General features: G+C 39.5%; 1 protein-coding gene across 1 annotated transcript in view; it reads right to left on the bottom strand.

The window, feature by feature from the left end:
* Window positions 1-21,215, bottom strand: part of LOC122082247 (tripeptidyl-peptidase 2-like) — a 45,650-nt gene extending 24,435 nt beyond the window's left edge. The window contains 16 exon segments of the mRNA XM_042649713.1: window positions 7,746-7,804; window positions 10,044-10,123; window positions 10,227-10,348; window positions 10,448-10,622; window positions 10,799-10,986; window positions 11,117-11,200; window positions 13,973-14,095; window positions 14,195-14,345; window positions 15,140-15,282; window positions 15,372-15,458; window positions 16,166-16,246; window positions 16,344-16,453; window positions 19,048-19,121; window positions 19,213-19,291; window positions 20,830-21,023; window positions 21,025-21,215. Of these exon segments, the coding sequence (XP_042505647.1) occupies window positions 7,746-7,804; window positions 10,044-10,123; window positions 10,227-10,348; window positions 10,448-10,622; window positions 10,799-10,986; window positions 11,117-11,200; window positions 13,973-14,095; window positions 14,195-14,345; window positions 15,140-15,282; window positions 15,372-15,458; window positions 16,166-16,246; window positions 16,344-16,453; window positions 19,048-19,121; window positions 19,213-19,291; window positions 20,830-21,023; window positions 21,025-21,146 (1,872 nt within the window). The 5' untranslated portion in view covers window positions 21,147-21,215.
* Window positions 21,216-21,385: the final 170 nt, after the last annotated feature.

Raw genomic sequence — 21,385 nt, 5'->3', positions numbered from 1 at the left:
TGGTGGCAGTGGTGGTGATGGTGGTAGTGGTGGTGGCCAAACTTATGTACCACTACATTTCACAGAGGAGGCTGCATTTACATATGCAACCCAAGATAGTCATCATGGTGCTCGCACACAACCAAAGTCTTATAGTCGGAGGGGTAGGCGATCCCACAATCCGAGTGCTACCGATGCATTGATGAGTAGTATGGAGTCAATGTGCATTAGTTCAGATCTTGCTGGCTCCTCATCCGGACATGGATACCATGTATCTTCAGATGTATCTTCAGCCTATGGATATGGGACTTATGCAGGACAATCATTTGCCAATCGAGAGCAATACAGAAGTTCAGATCATGCTGGTTCCTCATCCGGACACAGACACGGACACCATGTATCTTCAGGTGCTTCTTCAGGCTATAAATATGGGACTTATGCAGGACCAACATTGGCCACTCCTGAGCAGTACAGAAGATTCTACAATGAATGGGAGACCCACTACCATAAATATTTCGACTGGGGTAAATATTGTGCCTATATTCGACAAGTGCAGAATATCATCGTAGTTGCTCCTATTGAAGAAGAAGGTCCTAGCCAAGGATTTGAACCACCACGACACTCTTCACGGCACTCATCACAGTGGCAATGGCAATGAGGAAAGAAAAAACTGTAAGAAACTCAAACCTCATCATTTTGAACATTTTCAACTTAATATATTTGTCTATCAATACGATACCCTCTACTTAAGTATTTATGCATTCTACATGTTATATATAGCTTTTTTTAAATATTTTTTTATGCAAAAGTGTATAAAAATGTGTTCCCTATCCATTTATGTGCGTATCTTTAGCGTATCTTAGCGTATCTCCGATACGTATCTTAATTTTGACCGACCGATACTGATACTTTAATCCTTGCCTCGATTAGAAACTTAATTTATTGTACTCAGAATATATTGGTGATTCAAGGATTACAGTATCTGTAATGAAATTTGTATCAGGAGGGTGATTTTAAGAGACATATCAGAGAGACATAAGAAACGCAGGGAAATGGCCAAGAAACGCATGGAAGTGGTCTTGAATCTTGTGTCGGTAGTTTACTATTGCTGTGATTTGGGGAATAATGACTTGTGTCTAACAACCAAGAGTCCATCTTATTTTATAATAATTGAAATATGAGCACAAATACAATAATGCCCCTACGGAAAATTTTACCCTCATACCCATACCATGTTGTGATTTGGGGAATAATGACTTGTGTCTTATATACACCAATTCATATTATTTATAATAGTTGAATATGAGCACAAGTACAATAATGCCCCTATTGACAATTCTACCTTTATATCCACCTTACAATAATTATATAATGTAAATCATTGTTTTTTATGTATGTATGCTACATTATATGACATATTTCAATAATATCCTGCATTGCTTAGCTAGGGTCCACTGATTTTTTTATTTTATTTTTTTTGGGTGGGGGGAAGGTGAATAAATAAATATTCATTATCAAAGAAGAGAAACAATAGGGAAACCCCCGCAAAGAAGAGAAAAAGAAAGAACCTACAATACATAGGCCCAATGCACCCATTAGGAATGGGGATGGGGAAAGCAAGGAAGAGGGAAGACCCCAGGAAACAACAATATGCTTGTTCATTGGGAAATACACACAAGAAGAGGCAGATATAGAGACTTTGGAGGAAACTTCGAAGGAGATGGAATCCCAAATCTGACGAATAGATCTAGAATTGGAGGTCCATCTCCTAATATTGTGCTCCATCCTAATATGTGAAATTGTCACTCCAAAAGCCAATTTTCCAATCTTGTCACAAAGAGACTTTCCAAGCAAAGGTCATGTCAACCCAAATCCACTCTCTCAGGAAGGGGAGAATTCTCCTTCGTTTAGGCCGACAATTATCCAATACCCCAAACCAAATAGAGTAAGAGAACGGGCACCCAATAATTAGGTGATCAACACTTTCAAAACCATTCCAATAAAGGTAGCTGGCTGGGGAGACTAAGATCTAATGATGAATAAAGAACAACTGCATTTGTAGGCAGTTAGAAAGAGCATGCCAAACACAGAAGCTATGCCGAGGGATATGAACCTTGAACCAAACAATCTTACGCCAAGGGGAGACAGCCCTCTAGCTCTAATGAGATTCCAAGGGGAGGAGGCCCGCATTGTAAATAGCTCTGGAACCAACAAAAAGAAGGAGAATGCCCATAGGATGCTAATGGTCTAGCCAGAGATTGGTAGAGGCACCATCGTCAATCTTGGAGGTAGCAATGCTAATGGCCTGAGCTTCAGAATCTTTCTCTAAACCCAAGAGGCATCTTAGGAAGGAGTAACAATACAAATGGAGTTGTTTCGGATCAGCCGGTATATATCCAGTCAACCTAAATGTTTTTATTTTTTGAAGCTAAGTTCTACATTAATTTTAGGATGCCAACCATGTTGACCTCTTTGATTTCTTCTCAGCTCAAGACCCACTTCCTATCTAGGGAGACACACTGAAGCCCAACTGAGACCTGGATCTACATATGAATGAGAAAGGCCTAGGTGGGGAGGCAGTTTGAGAGAGCACTCCAAATGTGAAGCAAGGACGAGGGATGTGACCTGTAAACCAAACAATATAACACCATGGAGCAACGAAGCCTCTGGATCTGACCAAGTCTTAAGTTGAGGAGGAACTTAAGAGCCCTGATGGAGTAATACTAAGAGATGATGTCTCCTCTACCACGATGACCTGGAGGGAGAGGGCCAAGGCAGCCCATATACTGAAAGATGGGGGGAGGGGGGAGCCTAGCCACCATTGGAGATGATGGAAGCAACTGAGGCCTTCCTGTCAAAGCCAGAGGAGTAGATAAATCTGGCTCCCACCATGAAGAAAGAACACCCAACACCCAAGGGATGTCAGTTATCTAGCCAAAGTGAAGTAGAGGTGCCGTCAACAATACTAGAGGAGATGGCCTCAAAGGCAATAAGCATGAGCTTGAGAATCATGCGCCAAACCCAAGAAGCATCAGAGGCCCTTGTACTCAAAAATCCAAAACTGCCTATCCTATTAAACGATATGTGACTATTTTTCATTTTCCTTCTCCAATATGTAACCTTGCTTTTTCTTTGTCTACTAACTCTGTTCCCAAATCCCATCATTAGGCTTTATCTCATCCTGAGTGAAAAGTGGCTATGGATATGGAAATGGATGCATTGTTATCTCGTCAAACATGGAATCTTGTGGATTTACCTCCTGGTAAGGATCTTATGCATTGTCGATGAATGTACACTATTAACTAAAATCCCGATGGATCTATTGGGTTAAAGCACAGTTGGTGACAAAAGGATATACTCAGACTTCTAATGTGGACTACTTTGAAACCTTCTCTTTAGTGTCACGGTTGAACTTTGTTCGTATTCTCATCTCCTTAGCTCTCAATCTCGATTGGCCTCTTTAAAAGATAGATATCAAAAATGTTTTTCTGTACGAAGATCTTTAGGAAAAGGTTTATATGGAGCAACCTCTGGGGTATGTTGCTCAAGGGAAAAATTTCGATGGAGTATGCAAACTTCACAAGGCCATCTATGGGTTGCAGCAGTCACCACGTGTGTGGTTCAACAAGTTTAGTTCTATTGTTATTCGCTGTGGTTTATGACAATGCTACTCAAATCACTCTACGTTTGTTCGGCATCAGAAGTCCAAGATGGTTGTTCTTGTTGTTTATGTCGATGATATCATTATATCTGGCAATGATGCCTCCAGTATTACTGAGGTAAAATCTTACCTCCAGCATTTTCATATGAAAGAATTGGGTTCTCTTAGGTATTTTCTAGGCATTGATATTCTTCAGAGTAAGAAAGGGATCAACGGCGTTCTTCGGCAAAGCATGCCAATATCCGTAACCATCTCAAAGGGATTTAAAACTTAGGTTCTCTATTGTATTTTCTAGACCTTGTTGTCCTTCTCTTGTTAGGACATCATTAGTGTTGATCTTATCTTGGCCATCAAAAGATTCTTCTATACCCCTAACCAAATCCATGGTATCAACCATACCTTTCTTTGCCTCATCCCCAAAATAGAGGGACACCTCCTCCATATCCGACTTCAAACCCATCTCCCTTAACCTCCTTTACGAATTCACAGAAAAAATCCTTGTCAACCACCTCCAACTCGTTGTTGATTCCCTGGTTAGTGCCAACCAATCGGCATTCATTGTTGATCGTAGCATCGCTGATAACATCATTCTCTGTCAGAGATTATTAGAGGCTTCGACAAGAAATGTCCTTTTGAAAATTGATATCCACAAAGCTTTTGGCTCCATTAATGGAATTTCATTTCCCCAAGCCCTGCTTAAAAAATCCTCCCCCCTATCTTTGTTAACTATATCTATTCCTACATTTCCTCCCCCCACTTCTCCGTTCTTTTCAATGGCAGCCCGGCTGGGTATTTTAACTCTTATGTAGGTATTCGGAAAGGTTGTCCCCCTTCCCCCTTCCTTTCTCCCTGGATCTTGAAGTCCTCTTCCATAGCATCCAATCCAAAACTGACCAGCATCTCAACTCTCCCTTTCCCAAATGTAACCCCACTAACCTCACCCACCTTGCTTTTGCCGATGCTTCTTCGCCTTTGTTAACGGTAGCCCAATTGGGTATTTTAACTCCTCTGTTGGTATTCGCTAAGGTTGTCCCCTTCCCCCTTCCTTTTCTCCTTGGCTCTTTGTCCTATCCCACAGCATCCAGTCCAAAACATACCAGCATCTCATCTCTCCCATTCCCAAATGTAAACCCACTAACCTCACCTACCTTGCTTTTGTTGACGACCTAATGATATTGTCCAAGGCCGACACCCTTTCCATTGAGTCTATTATGTCCATATGCTCCATTTCCAAGGTCTGCCGGGTCTCCACATCAACCTCCTCAAGTCCCATATTTTCCTTTTTGGGGTTTCCGAGTCCATTAAAGCCCACCTCATCCACCTGACCGGGTTCTCTCTGGGCTCCCTCCCTATCAAATACCTTGGCCTCCCCTCATCACTATCACATTGACAGCCCATCATTGCGCCCCCCCCCCCATGTTGGACCTCATGCAGAAAAGGTTGCAGCTTTGGAAAGCAAACTTCTCTCTTATGCAGGTCTCCTGGAGCTCATTAGATCTATGATCCAATCATTCTACATTTACTGGTGTGGTGTGTTTGTCTGCTTAAGTCAATCATCAAGGCAGTTGAGTCCCTTATGTGCTCTTTTCTATGGAACAGGGTTAACTCAGCCACGTTTCTTCACCCCATCAGTTGTGCCTCTATTTGCCTCCCCATATATGAAGGTGAGCTTGGTTTGAGAAGGGTAAAGGATGTTAACCTAGCTGGCACCCTAAAATTGATTTGGAAATTAGTCTCCAAGAAAAACATCTGGATCTCTGGGTTTATGTTGGTGGCCCCCTTCATAGGGACTCTTTGGGATTAGTTTCCCCCTCCTCAGATGCTTCTTGGGTTTGGCGCAGGATCTTACAGGTTAAGCACATTGCGATTGAGGCCATATCCTCTAGGATTGATGATGGCCTCTCTACCTCCCTTTGGCTCAACAAGTGGCATCCTTTGGGTGTCCTCTCAGTAGTGGTGAGCTCCAGAGCTATGTACTCCTCTGGTCTTCACAGAAGCTCCATGGTTGCCTCCATCTCTCATAGTCCATGGTCCCCCCCTTTATCCGATATTTGGAGCTCCCTCCCCCATTCCCCCTGGTAACCGCAGTAAAGGCGATGTTATGATTTGGCTTCTGCTTCAGGAATCATCAGCTCCTATTCATCTTGGGATTTTGTGAGATTCGGAGGATCCACCTCCCCTTTGCACAAGATTGTTTGGTTCAAAGCACGCATATCCACCAAAGTTTCACTGCATGGCATGTTCTCTCCAACTACCTCCCCACACAATCTTTCCTCATCCATCGTTGCATCCAGTTTCCCGCTTCATGCTGCCTTTATTGGAATGGTCACAAAGGCACATATCACATGTTCTTCTCTTGGCCCTGTGCTACCTCCATTTAGAAGAAAGTCCATACTAGTTGCTACCTGCTAGGAGAAGCATTTTCCCCCTTCAAGATTTGGATTGTCATGACGTTTGGTGGGAACTCCATTTGTGACACCGCTAGTAAGTCAGCTTTTTTGCTTCCATCAACCACATCAGAATGGAACACAATCTCCGAAGATGGACTTCCAACGTTTGTTCGCTTGATAAGATTTGGATTGCCATCTAATTTGACATTAGCTCCAAACTAGCCATGCTCCCTCATTTATCTGTGAGGGACTCCTCAAGGAACAGGCTTATTGTTGTGTCTTAGGGTCTTTCCCTCTTCATCTTGTAGCCCCCCCCTCTCGGCTAGGCTTGTTGCTTTGTTCTCTTTGTTTGTTTGCTTTTTTTCTCTTTGGCCCTTGAGCTTGCATATTCTTCTCCTCTTCTTTGTTATATAATTTTTATTCATCCAAAAAAAAGTTGATCTCAAAGGAAATATGTATTAGATATTTTACCTGAGGTAGGTTTGTTGGCTTCAAAACCTGTTGATACTCCTATAGTCTGCATCAAGAATTTGGTTCCACTGATAGTGAAGACTTTGAAGACAAGCATCGATATAGAAGATTAGTGGAAAAACTTATCTACCTCACTATCACTAAACCGGACATATCATTTGTTTTAGTGATGTTAGTCAATCCATGCAATCCCCAAAGAAAGTTCATTGGGAGGCAGCATGTCGTATCTTGAAGTATTTAAAGGGGCTCATTTGTCGTCCCCCTCAGAGTGTTGATTTAGTAGGCTTCTCTGATGCTGACTAAGTAGGTGTTGATGGCGACAAGAGATCAACCACCAGATATTGCACATTTGTGGGTGGTATTGTAACTTAGCGGAGTAAGAAACAGACTACAGTTGCAAGGTCCAATGCAAAGGTTGAGTATCGAGCTATGGTTCATCATGTAGCCAAGTTGATGTGGTTAAAATCATTACTTCATGAGTTGGATTTTCCGATCACTCAGCCGATTAAGATGTTTTGTGATAATTAGGTGGCTTGCGAGTAATCCTATGTTTCACAAGAGAACCAAGCACACTGAAGTGGACTATCATTTTTTGCGAGATGCTATTATGAAGAAGTTGATTGCCACTCCACTGTTGCTTCCACTGACCAACTTGGTTATATGTTTACAAAACCCTTATTTGGTCCTGCTTTCAGAAAAGGATGTTCCAAGTTGGGCAGGTGATCTGTATGCTCCAACTTGAGGGGGAGTGTTAAGCAAGTGATATCGACCCTTTGTGGCTTGGGTACAAAGGGTTCATGTATATCTATCTCAGAGGCTAGGGTGTCAAGTCACTCACAAGTCACGATGGGAGTTATATTCTGTCTATATTTTCCTTATTTCTTTCCCAATTGGGGTTGCTATTTAGTTTCCTAGTTAGGACAGATTACACGGTCTTTGTTTCCTTTTTCTCTTGTAATATTACCACTTATATAAATAAAGGCAACAGGAGACTGCTAGGCTCTATTCTGTGAACTCTAGCAGTCTCGGTTCTTCTTCTCCTCTCATTCTTCTTCTTCCTCTTGTTATTGCTGGTTGTTAGTACTTGATACTGTTACAAGGAGGAAAAGCAAAAAGGGAAAATTTTAAATGCAAAATAAAAGCATGTAAAAAGAAAGACACATTAATTTAATTTTGAATTGCTCAAAAACTGGCCAAGTTGTATCAGTAAATCATAATGAACAGAATCAGCATAAGTCTCTCACCTCAGTTGCTTGTTGGCAAGCACTAGCGTCCCTTAAATAGATGCCTCGTGAAGCAGGCTCTGCAACCAATAATACATTGTGCGACAGGCAAAAGTGAATTTATTGTTCAACATTTAAGGATATACAAAGCTTAAAAAAATAGTCTTAAGATGCCTTAAATTAAAGCTTCATACTGCATATTTATGGACTCCTTTTCACCCTTTTAATTGATCATGATCATTGCAAAGACAAATCACACAGCAACTATGGAGAACCTGAGTGCACACACTGATATAAATATAAATTGAAAATTTCAAGCCTATAATATACTCGTAATGCCATATCAAATTGTACATTGAGAATGAGTCTTAAGGAGATGATTCTCAGAGCACGCGGCATAGTATAGAGCACACCAATGATGTGCGATAAAATGGTATCATATGTAGGAGGGCAGAGAAGTCATTTCATGTGTGGAGGATAGAGATAGATGCAGAGATGCTAGAGTATACTGCCCCAAAGGCTCAGAGAACCTGATCCCTTTGTCTTTTTATAGGGCCCTATGAGTAATGGCCGGAAATTCTTGGATAGGGTGTAAATACCCAGCCAGGTCAAGTAATACAACTAAGACAAAAGAGAAAATTAACAATTAGAAGCTATAAAGCTATGGTTCACTTAAAAAAATTAAGGGCAAAAGAACCCTGTCAGACTGGCGTAGGAAACACCAGATGCACAGGCCAATGAAAGCACAGGCTGGAGCACCTTCAGCGCACAAAGGAGGGGGCAGCACGGTCTTTTCGTTCCCTCCTGTGTCTGGGCGTTTCCTGCACCAGACCGACAGGGTTCTTTTTCCCTACAAATAGAAGAAGAAAAGTAGGCTGTGGTTCACTAAGGAATATAAGTAAAGAAGAACAAGAAAAGAAACAAACTGCCATCAAGGAACTGAAGTCACAGTCTAAGATTAATTCTGTCTATAGATTCAAAGAAGTCCATAGTATTCTTAATCCTTAGCTGTAGAATGAAATATTTTCTTTTATGAATTGGTAAAAAAGAAAAGCTTCTTGAAATGCTTGATGAGAAATAGCAAAAGGGTAAGGTTTTAGAAAAATTTGTGGTCGGAAGGAAGCAGATTATAGGATGCATTTGTACAAACTCATAGATGTTGTTGACTAATTAAGGTTCAATGATTTGGCAATGGAATGAAATCTAGAATGACAAGGTGTCATGTAACTCATTGTAGACCAAATCTATTGAATAAGGAATTTGATGATCTATTGTAGTTGCTATGACCCTTCTATGGCTTAATTTAGTTGAATTTTTTATTCTTTTTTATCTGAAAGTTATATTGTTCTTGCCTGTTTTCAATTATGAATTATAAATACACTTCTAGCTTTTTTCGGCCTACCCCCCAAGAAACGTTCTGGAAGAATTCAGACCCAAACAAATGAGGAACATCAACACTATCACTCCCCAATTCACCTTATCACTTTCTGACTAGGTATCATGTTCAATTCTTTCTATCCCAAACCAAATGAGGAACATCAGTACTCAGTCCCCAATTCACCTTATCACTTGGTGACTAGGTATCATGTTCAATTCTTTCTATGTAAGGATGGAATACAATCGATTGATTCATTGATTTCAAAATCTGCAAACCAACAGCTACATGCAAAACACACACGTCACAGTAGCCTAAATGGCTGTACTTGCACCACAGGTTTGAACTGTGCATTCCACTGTATCGCCTCAATGCCCCTTACTTGGATCACACGGAGACACATTTTCTCTAGAGGAACTTTGTGACATGAAAGGAAAATCTTCAACCACCCTCAGGGTCCAAGGAATAGGATCAGGTTCTCTGTCACTTGTTCACTAGAAAAATAAATAAATGACTGAAGGTTATCACAATCCAATATGGGAAAAGCAAGCTTTAATTCCACTCCCTCAATAAATATTTGACCCTTTTTTTTGGATGAATAAAAATATATTAAAGGAGAAGAATATACAACTGGGAGGGAAGGAGAGAAGAGGGGGGGAGGGGGAGCCTCACAAGGAGGCAAACAAAAGGGCACACGGGGATAAAATACAAGCTTTTATCTTAGACACCGATCCTTGCTTTTTCTTTTGGAGTGTTATTGGCATGTCATATGAACATCATGCAAGAAATCTTGAGTTCTTGACAAATGTTCATCACAGAAGAAATTTTTTTCCCGGTAGTACTTTATGACGTACACACAATATTCAAGGGTGTGTCAAAAGTTAGATGCTAAAAGACCAAAAAGAAAGGCAGAAAAAAGTAGATCCTAGCAGCCAAAAGCTTACTTGATTTTCCAGCTTGATTAACCTTTATTTTATACCAAACACACGGAAAGTTCCTAGATTTTCGAATATACTCATGTGCCCTGTCAGATAACCAAATGTAGATAGTTATTTAGACAGTCAATAGGGAATACTTAATTTCATGCAATTAAAGAACCATGACCAAGGTATAATAGCAAAACTGACTTGTCAACTTGCATAAGACCTAGTCCAGTGGATAATTTATCATCTGGCATACCACCCACAGGAACTGTCGTATTTTCAATTGCCTTTCGCACACTGTATGGACTAACAGGAATACCTTCAGCCTGCAGAAGAATAAGGTATGTGCCAAAAACTCTAAGCAATCAATATATACCATCTAGGTAAGACTAAAGCAAAGGCAAATGATAGCATATGACAAGAACCTTCATTGCACTGATAAGTAAAGCAACACCCCCACAAGCCGAGGGAGATGCCATGGAAGTACCATTCATAAGCATGCGCCGTTGGAGAGTCCATGTGGGGACAGGAGCAACTGCCCCACCAGGGGCACTTACACAGACACCAAGATCTCCATCAGTTGTTGGACCTCGACTAGACCTGCACCCCATGTTCCCAAGAATACACGACTCAAATGCACAATCACACAAACACGGGCATGCACAAATTACAGATGGGGAAAGAGAAAAGAAGCTGACAGACGCTTATAAAAGGAAATATGCTTTTTGTTTCAAAATGAAGTTACTGTTCAATAATAACTCATAAAGAGAAGATACCAAGTGTATTCCTGTCCTTCAGAAGGAGGTTCAACCACACAGTGAGCTCCAGCAGCCATGGCAGGAGACACATATGCACCAACTCCTATTATGCTCGAAGTAGTGCCACCAGGTGCACCTACAGTGCTCAATGCAGGTCCACTGTTGCCAGCACTGCTGATGAATATCAGGCGGTGTTTATTGACCACCTAAATTTATAGAAGTATAATTCAAGGTCACTGACATTTAAATTTAAACAGGATATGAGGGAAAGAAAAGAGATGAAAAGAAGTACAACTTTTGCAGTAAGCATAAGCTACAAGGTCTGGAAGAAATTACTTCATCAACAAGGTCAACAAAACGCCCATAATCTGGCAATAACGTAGGTTCTCCATAGCTCATGTTGATGAGATCACACTTGTGCTGCGAATAACATCAAAATGACTTGATCATAACAATTATATACAACAACAACTAAGCCTTTTCCCAACTTAATGGGTCAGCTACATGGGTCAGTCAAATAAAAAGATAAAAGAAAGAAGAGGGAAAAGGGGAAAAGATAAAGAAAAGAAATGGAACAAAGGAATGCAACACATCCGGGCCATCCCACCTAAGCCAATTGGCAACATGGATCTTTGCCCACCACACAGTTCTATTTGATGTCATACTAGGGTCAAGGGCTAGCTTCTGCATGTCTTTCCTTACCAACTCATCAATAGTCATTTTAGGTCTACTCCAAGCTCTTCTGTAATTGAACAGAACACTTATATACCATAATGAAACTATGAAGAGGAAATATTATATTTCCCCTTTTGCTTGCGTCAGTGGGTTACATGTCTGTAACAAATCAGGATCTGAAACCAGTAACTGCAATTGTGAAGGGAAAGAGAATGATGGGAGAGAGGATGTGCTGAATCACGATAGATTCAGTCTTTCGATCTATCATGGTATTCACCTTTATTTATAATATTCAGTTAACAGCTATTGCACTCCAAGTGGGAATCCGATTAAGAATACAAACTGATTACAACCAATTAACGAAACTAAGAGTATGCCTTGCACAAGACTCAACCCAACTAGATCCTAACTAGGAAAGTAAAAAAAATTATATCATGACTGCAGGATATCTTAACAACCCCTCAAGCTGGAATATATATATATATATATATATCAAAGGCTCCAGCTTGGAATAACAAGAAGGCCCCTGCTTCTCTCCTGAAGATTGACATCTATAAGGCATTTGATTCTTTGAGATGGGATTTTATTGTCTCGGTTCAGAACAAATAGACAAACAGCAACGTAATTCGCAAAACAGAAAAGGGAGTGAGTGAGTGAACATGTCTTATGGGAATCGTTCTCCACATGGCAGGTAGGTTCGCACCCAAATTCAGTGGTCCAGTTCATGCAATCACCCAGTCAGTCGTCAACTTTTCAGGCCAATTTGACTTCTCTCTGTGTCGTTATAACTTTTCCTTTTGGAACCTTTTAAGGTACTACTGAAAAACCAAAAGGACCGCAGTGGGCCACATAATTGACATGAGCCACTAATGCAGACTCAATCTCGAAGCAGTAAAACCAGTGAGAGATCAATCGCAACAGGATCATAATATGAGAAACATAAATCAATAACATAATTTTTTTCAACTTTTTTTTTTTTTTTTTATTACATATGTAAGAAGAAACAAGGATATGCTTCGCCACCTGGCCTGCAGGAATGGAATCACTATCATACCCAACCTACTGAATCACCACCAGCAGGGATGGAACTGCATCAACACAGTCCAAAAGGACAGCATCATCACTGCACCAACAATGCTAAAGCCAAACTCACTTTTGTTTCCAATCGTTCAAGGGTCTAAGCCCCTTCTCCTTTATTTATAATTTCATAGAAACCAACAAAATAGGAAACCTCTAATATGGTAGTAGGATCCCACACAACTTAAGTCTTCCTTCAAAATAGAAATTACCTAGAACACTGCAACATAGAAACTATGGCTGGATTGTAACATATCTACCCAACCCTACAAAATAGAAAGTAAGAAGCCACAAAGTGAAACCCACAATCCCATAGAAGCTGGAATATCTTTAACAGAATATTTCCAACTCAAATCTCCTCTAGATCTTCTAGAATATCCTCTATATTTCCTCCCTATGATCTAAATCAGCCACCCAATTTGGCGTGTGGATTTTCCAGGGAATGACCCATTTATCCAACACTCAAATTGCCAAATACTCCACATGGCAAAATCATAGCGGGAACATGGTAAAGAATTCCCACAAAGGGTCTGTAGGAGCTTTTGCTGAAGACCTTCCTCATCCAATTAACCATAAACTGAAGTGCACAAGAATGTTTATTAATCTTACATTAGTCAGCAACAGAGAAATTTAAGTGTGATGACATATACTGCTTCCAGAAAGAATCCCTTCCTTTGCTCATTGTAGCAGCAGATGACCAACAAAACAACCCCAAGCCATTCCTACAACTACCACCATATTCAAAAAGAAAGGAATATGAAAATAAGAGGGGAGAAGAACAGAAAAGGCTGAGTTGTTGTTCTTGTTGGAGAAGAACAGAAAAGAAAACGTGGTTTTCATAATGAGGGGCCTATGACTTCTACCCCTGCCACAGCCCATTACTTCAGTCCTGATCCCCATGGCCCAAACAAGTTGACAAAGTTAAGAGATCACCATTGCGATGAACTCCTTTAGTAGAAGCAACTTCGTGGTAAGACTCCCAGATTCCACAATCTTACTGATCACCTTTCAAGGTTCTCCCTATTAAGTTGCCTGGTGAATCTACTCAGTTGGGAACTTTTTCACTTGCAATCACCATTCAACACAATGTGAGAACCCTTGCCTATGCCTGCAACTAGGCAGAAAGACAGTGAATGCACCACTTACTAGCCAAAAGAGCCTTCAAATTTGAAGTTTCAGCAATAAAGGAGTTTCTTGGGTCTGACCTTCTGCATCTGTGGTGCGGTTGGATGAATTTCCAGCAAACAAAGGTGGATTCCTATTATGTGTGACTAAATTCCTTTATTATTCATATATTAGAATACAGCCAATAAAGGCAAAACAATATCACTGCTTATACCTCAAAGAAGTCCAAAAAAATACAAACTCTAGTTTCAAGAATTGCTTGGATCAAATATGTGGATAGTTCTATATAAAATGAACTCAGAGTCTCAGGCAAACCTCAACTGCAGCTATCAAGGCTCGAGTCAAACCAGTTCCAGTTTCCATTGAACCTAAGCGTGAATCCCCAATTTTACAAGATATTAGTTGTGCTCCAGGTGCAACTCCATTTAGCAAGGGTTCCTACACAGCGACACCACAGGCCAAAAGTATAACCGACTTTCATGTAACAAGAATGCAGCAAAAGAAATAATTCACTGTCAAAGGATATATTTAAAATACCTCCTCGTGGAAAGCAGTAGCAATTCCAGAAACATGAGTACCATGGGGAGAGCAATCTGTTACGATACTTAAGATATTTCCCTCATCATAAACATTTGTAACAAAGGAGCACACATCTAGTTTGCTGAAAATACCATACTTTCGTTCAATCCTGCAGGCTTACCCATTTGAGTTTAATAAGTACTCTTTCTTTTTCCCAATTTGCAACAATAAAAATAAATATAATGTATATATATATATATATATATCTATATATATGAAAAGAGGGATACAAGCAATGAACAAGGCTGTGCATATACTTTCTTCCATTATCTATATATATATATACACACACACATATGGTGCACAGTTGTGCTTCAATCGTTGGATGTGAACGACCATGTAGGGTACACGGCCATGCACGTAACTTTTGCCTATATATATATATATATATATATTACATGTATATATATATGTATATACATATGTATATGTGTGTGTGTGTGTGTGATGTATACACATACATATTTATGCACCTGCGTATATGTGTTTGTGTCTAAAACCTAAGCTTAATCTTGTTTCATATATCAGGATCAATCCATTCGGCCTAGTCATGAAAAAACTTGAAAAGATGGACAAGAGAAAACTTGAAAAAAGGGACTCGGATTGCAACCTGATCCAAAAAAAACCATGACCCATTGGCTATATCTGGGTGGGTTTTCCATTTACCCTAAATCCAAAATTTTGGCAAAAAATTCAAAAAACCTCAAAATATTCCCCGAATTTCATATTTCAAAAATTAAATGAAAAACCTGCCATAAAAATATCAGTCATGTGGCTGAAATGAAATTTTTGGCCAAAATTTCACAAAATGAAACAAAATTGATAACTAAGCTACAAACATCACCGAGCATCCCCAAGTAGACTTCTTCAGCAAATATATCAGCAGTAGGAAACCATTCAGACCTATAATTTGTTAAAGGAACAAAGTCAGCCAGTTTCCCACATTCTGGGTCATCCTCCAGAGTCCGTGTGTCGAGAGCGACTCTCCAAACCTCTCCATCATGCCATACAACAGCATCTACAATAGGGCCCTTGTCGTCGTAGCTCTGACACAAGATGCATGAGTATTTCAAATAAGAACAGAGGGCATTAATGAGACCTTTGGAAGTGAATAGACAACACAGTTGCAACTCACATCCGCTTGTTTTTGAAGAAGATCAACTCTACTTTGCAGGTCTTCACGAGTCCTCTTTAAGTTGACGTCCTCCACTTTAATATGTTTCTGAAAACAGGCCAGTCGTAGAAAATTAAACACAAGGCCCATTTTAGACAACAGTGCATGCAAGTATATTGAAATAAGGTCAACTCTGCAAGAACCTAATGTGGAGCAATATATATATATATATATGCAAAATATGCATATATATAAGTAGAGTATCCTTAAAATCGTAAGAGAGGTTTATCACAAGTTAAAAACACATTCACCAAAATCTTCCCATCCTGAATCAGTGAGTCTTCTGTCTGGAGGATGAGAAGAATGTCTAACACCCATACTTGATCGTTTACTGGACTTTCCCATGGTTGGTTTGGAGATTGTCCCATTTCCCTTGACAAACCTTGGTCAATGAGTTTCAAAAAACTAGGAGAAAGTGTTAACATCGAAGGGAAAAACTGTAAGGAGTAAGAGAATATCCATTGAGGCACTTTTTTTGCATCTTGTTGAGGCATTCTGGAACAGGATAATATTCAAAATGCAATTTCATCGTTTATATTGGTCAGTGGGGATATTGCTGAGCTGTTGAAAAGTTGGGATTTGATTAATAACGAGACCTCCAAAATGAAGGATTTCACATAAATATTTTAAATATTGGAGTGTAAAAGTGTTGAAAGTTGAAAATAGGACATGGGCTGAACATATAAGTATATAACCATACATCACATTCATAAAGTTGGGTAACTAAGAAGGTGAATAATAACATCATTAACAACCTGGTCAAATTCATTGAGATGCTTTACGGCCTTAGCAATTGCTTCGTGGTTTTTCTCATCCCACTTTTTCTCCCTTTCTTCCTGTCAAAACATGTTTATAAGCCAGTAGGTTGTTGCTATCAAAAAATTCGGATGCAAGGAAAAGTCCAAGATTATGGATTGAAAGAAAAATGCACACCTTCAGACGAGAAGTCAAAGTGTCAGTGAAAAGCTCATAAACCAGCTTGCAACCAACATGCCACTCCCCAGAAGGGTTCTTCCATGAAGGATTTACAACCAGGGATGCTCCTACAAAAATTATTTATTATTAAACAGGGGATTAATGGAAAAGCATTAAGTAGCATGGGATCTGCAAAAGAAATAATTAACATGAAATATTAATTAAAAAAATCTCAGGGGCCCATGCATGTATTCAAGATGCAGGCGGACTAGAGTTGACCAATATTTTAAAAGGATCAATTATGGTATTGGCATCCCCCCCCCCCCCGCGGGTGCAATCCCTACACAGAACAAAGCTAAGGTCAATGTCATGTACTGCAACAGGCATTCAGGATCCAAGAAACTAAACAAGTGGAGAATGTGCCAAATGGTGAGACCCACACCACCTAGCAGAACCCCATGGCAACTCTTAACAATCTGAGTACAGGATTTTCTCTATATTTCTTTCAATAATTATCCAATACTTTTCTTACAGTGAGAAAAAAACGAGATATCTATTAAAATCTTCCTAATGATATTTTGGTCACAAAAGAAGAAGAAAAGGCAATAACCAGTCTTTGGTTATCTCCCTTTGGACAGACTACAGGAAAATTTTTGGATCTCATAACAGGAAACATGAAATGCTACGGCCCCACATAATCATGAATCATGCATGTTACCATCAGAATAGATAACCCTAGGTTAATCCTCGTGAAACCAACCATTGACAAAAGGGAGGGGTTCTACCAGGAAAGAGAGAGAGAGCGAGAGAAGGGAGGGTTGCAGAAAGTATAGTTCAAACTCTTAGTCAAAACCACTGAGATTTCCCTGAATGTTTCAATTTTGACAAAGGTCAAAACAAAGCACCCTGCGACTCAGTAGGAAAGTAGGGTTTCGCCAAAATTTCAGTATTTCAGCAAAATTTTCGGTTCTCTGTTCGAAGTTTAGATATCAACAGCTGTTTAAATACATAAATTCGACAAAATTTTGCAAATTTCAAAAGTTTCAACCGAGAGAAGAAAAAACCCAGAAAACCCTAGAAATCTGGATTTTTTGCAAAATCACCTCCCTTTCTTGGTGGAATAAAAGTGTTGGGGACTACTTCAACGCATCTACAACGACAATTTGCTTGATTTGAGCAAGATTTGTGACAGTTCCAACTTGGAGGTATACCCTTCTTCCCCAAATTATTTTTTTTGCAAAAAATAGGGTATATATTAAGTGGTTGGCCTTCAATTTTTTATATGTTAGACACCATAGGCCGATCTACGGCTTCAAGTAGTTGGATTTAATTTTATTTTTAAAGAGTATTTTTTATAATTGTTAAAAAAATAATTTTCTTGAAATAAAATTTTTGAATTACTTTGTAGCAATAAAATGGTTCCTTCTTTTACTCAAGGTTTAAAGTATCAGTCCGTATCGTACCGTATCGGCCCTTACCGATACGATACAGATGACACGATACATTGAATTTTTAAAACCCTTTTGCATCGATACGTATCTTATGATACATACCGATACACATCGATATGTACCGATACGGTCATAAAATGGCCAAAATGGATAATTTTTTAGAAAAACACAATTTTTTGAGGTGTTTTTGTTCCAAAGTTACTGCCACCCATTTTTCTCTCTAACTAAAGTGGAAATCAAGGTTGGGAACTAGGATTTTACATTTATGGGACAACTACAAACCTTGGATTCTTAGTACGATACTCTCAATTTACTGTTTATGCATAATACATATTATATATAGTTTTTTTAATTATTTTTTTAATGCAAAAGTGTATAAAAAAGTGTTTCCTATCCATTTATGTGCGTATCTTTAGCATATCTCCGATACGATACGATACCCTCCGATACGTATCTTAATTTTGGCTGATTGATACGACAACCGATACCGATACTTTAATCCTTGCTATGCTCTGATGCATATAATGGTTGGCATCTTTCCCACTAATCCTCTAACGTGTTTAATGTTTTTACAGCCATTGATCTAGGGATCGACCATATAAGCCAACTCATATCACGATTATCAAGGTCCGGTCCCAGTTGACTCGGTGATCCCACCCCAAGACTTCATTCTATCAAACTGGATAACACTTGCAGTACCAAAGCTGGCTGAGTAAAGTAAGTATCGGCTGAATTGAAGTGGGATCAGCAGTGGACGATCCAATCCCCAAGTCTGCTCCCTAAATCCTTGTCCACACTTCACAGTTTTGTTTCTTTCTATGTACCTTCATTTCTTTCTTCTCTTCGTTCTTTTTTCCTTTTTGTTCCTGATCCCCAAGCAAGCATGACCGTTATCTAGACTGCAGCTTGCATTCAAAGACTCAACTGCCCACAGGATTTGTAGTTCACACCAATTCTCACAGTTTGTAACATTCTGAAGATTTGGGAAATGGTCCGTAACACTTAACCCCCATAATTATTATATTACTTGGTAATATGCCATTGAACTATTGAAGTTAACAAGGAAACAGAAGAACCAATAGAAGTTTCTTCCCCTTTTTCTTTAACTACACTTTCATTTACTGGATAAGAAAATTGTTCTTCTAGAAAACAAAAGGAAAGAAGGAACAAGGAGTTCTTCATGGAATGCAATGCATAGACAAGTGCTTTACAATTCGAACCTCATGCAATTTTTATCATTTGGACCACCAACCTATACACATCATACGAACCTGAAGCACCAGTAATATAACCATCTGCATCAGCTCTCACCACTTTTGAGGTATCAATATCTCCACTTCCAGTGCTACAAGAAGGAGATTTTTTTCTGATTAAGCAAAAACAAAGCCAAAAACATTTCCTAAATTTTCCACAGTAAAAAATAAACTCCATTGTACCAGTCAATGACATCTAGGATTTTTGGTTTGCCATCTGATGTAACCTGTAAACCAGCAGCGGAGGGGTCTACACCAGAGTCTGAAAATTATAAATTAGGTTAGATAACAACCATTACATAAGTATAGTGGCATGATTCAGTTTTAATTTATTCATAGCAAAAATATATTGGTAGAACCACATTATATTGCAAAATAAGCCTTGTCTAATTCCCAAGCTTTTAGATTTTAGGCAGCAAGAGACCATATTATACCTTTGTCACATGAAACAACAACCTGTTAAATGCATACATTACATGCCTATATCTGACTGCGATGCAATGACTTGCTCAGGTACACTCAAACATATGCGTGTAGAGGTAACAGGTTGAAGTTTATGCATGAAAGAAGGAAAAGCAGACAGATGTGACAGATGTGCTCATGTGCACAACAGTAATGATAACAAACACATCAAGCACCTGAAAGCATCTATTGTCGTGTGAAAATTTGGAAACATAAGATAATTTGGCACTAACCCTTCATACTGACACATTCAATTACATGGTGCCTGCAAAATCTGAATGACTTTTAGCGACCAGGTCAATTGGTTTAGTCCATGTTACATTCTCTAGATGGAATTCACCTCCTTGAGATAAGGTCCACTTGATACATCTAATGTTATGTACTTCTATAGACCCTCCTCCCCGAACCAAAATCTTTCTGGAGTGAAACTGAATATAATCATGCAGTTCCTAAGCAAATTGTCCTGTTCCAAATTGTCTTCAAAGTGGAGTTCCATGTCCATGAGTCTTCAAATAGGGTGACTTGATCAGCAGGAAGGGGGAAGCTCTAAAAGCAGATATGAAGGCAACTATAAATTAAAAATAAAATTAGGGAAAAAGTACTCTGTGCGGGAGTGGCGCCTGTGCTCAGACTCAGGAGGGGTGAAATATCCACCCCACCCCCAATAAAAGGCAGAAATCCCACCCCTATTGATGCTTCCTTGTGCGCTCCCATTGGCCCCCATGTGCAGGGGCCACGTTAATAAGGTTTGGGGATACAGGGGAAGGGATGAAACCACGATTAAGCCTATCAGAGATGCAACGGAAAACTCCTCAACTGATATCGTCGTGATTGACATTCATATGTCACGAGTGAAGAAATGAAAAGGAAATTAAAATTGAAAACCAGTTTATCATCCGCACTGATTTGTTCAAGTCTCATCAGTCCACCAAATTAAAATTTTAAAACAAAAAATAAACGGATACATAGTAGTAAATTCTTTTCTTAAGGTCCGGTTGATTGTCAGTTACACACTTATAGCAGAATACAAAATTATATACAAAGTGAATGTACATATCCTATTGATTTAAAAAATTATCATCATAAAGTATGGGGAAAGAAAAAGCGACAACAGACGCCAATGGACTTCGACTTTCCTATCCAAAACCACTACCAAATTCCCAAAGACTGATCAATCACTCTGACCCACATTACTTCAAAACACCCAATGAACAATCCTCCGAAACTATAATTGCAGATAACTTGCCAAATCTTTAAGTATCAGAAGTTTTGACTTACTTCTCTACTACGAATCAATTAGAAATATCTAAATCGATTAGCGAAGCAATAAGAATTTACCGAAAATCGCAATAATAACGCCTCGGCCATCATACTGAGGATGAGCTTCGATGAATCTATCAGCTCCGATCTCCTTCTTCGGCATCAGAGATTCTAAGAAAGTAGGCTCGTTCAGTTTGAAAGAACGAAGAGCGCCACTTTCCTTAGCAGAAGAGGCGTCAGAAGACAAAGACATCACCCTGATTGTACAACCACCCCTCTCCTCTCCTTCTCCGCTTCTGGGGCTCAGCTGAGAGTGACGAAGTATAAGAGAGAAATGGCGGAGAGAATAATTCCAGTCTTTCTAAAAGAACTACTTCAAAGAAAGCCGATATCATTTTTAATCTTTTTTATTGATTCTTTCCCTTTCCTCTATTTCTTTATTCTCTCTCTTCTTTTCTTTTCTCTCTCTTTCTCTCTCTCTTTCTTTTGAAAACCTTTCTTTGGTATACATTCCGGTAGTTTCTCGTCCGGAGAATCTGATTTTCCCGGCCAAGCTCACACAGTGAGTTACTGAGTTGGCACTTGCAATCTCTAGGCGCAGGAGGGGTGTCAATGGGACGGGTTGGACCGATTT

Source organism: Macadamia integrifolia, chromosome 6 (assembly GCF_013358625.1).
Source record: "Macadamia integrifolia cultivar HAES 741 chromosome 6, SCU_Mint_v3, whole genome shotgun sequence".
NCBI lineage: Eukaryota > Viridiplantae > Streptophyta > Magnoliopsida > Proteales > Proteaceae > Macadamia > Macadamia integrifolia.
The sequence above is the reverse complement of the archived record's forward strand: the minus strand, read 5'-3'. Positions and strand labels throughout refer to the sequence as shown.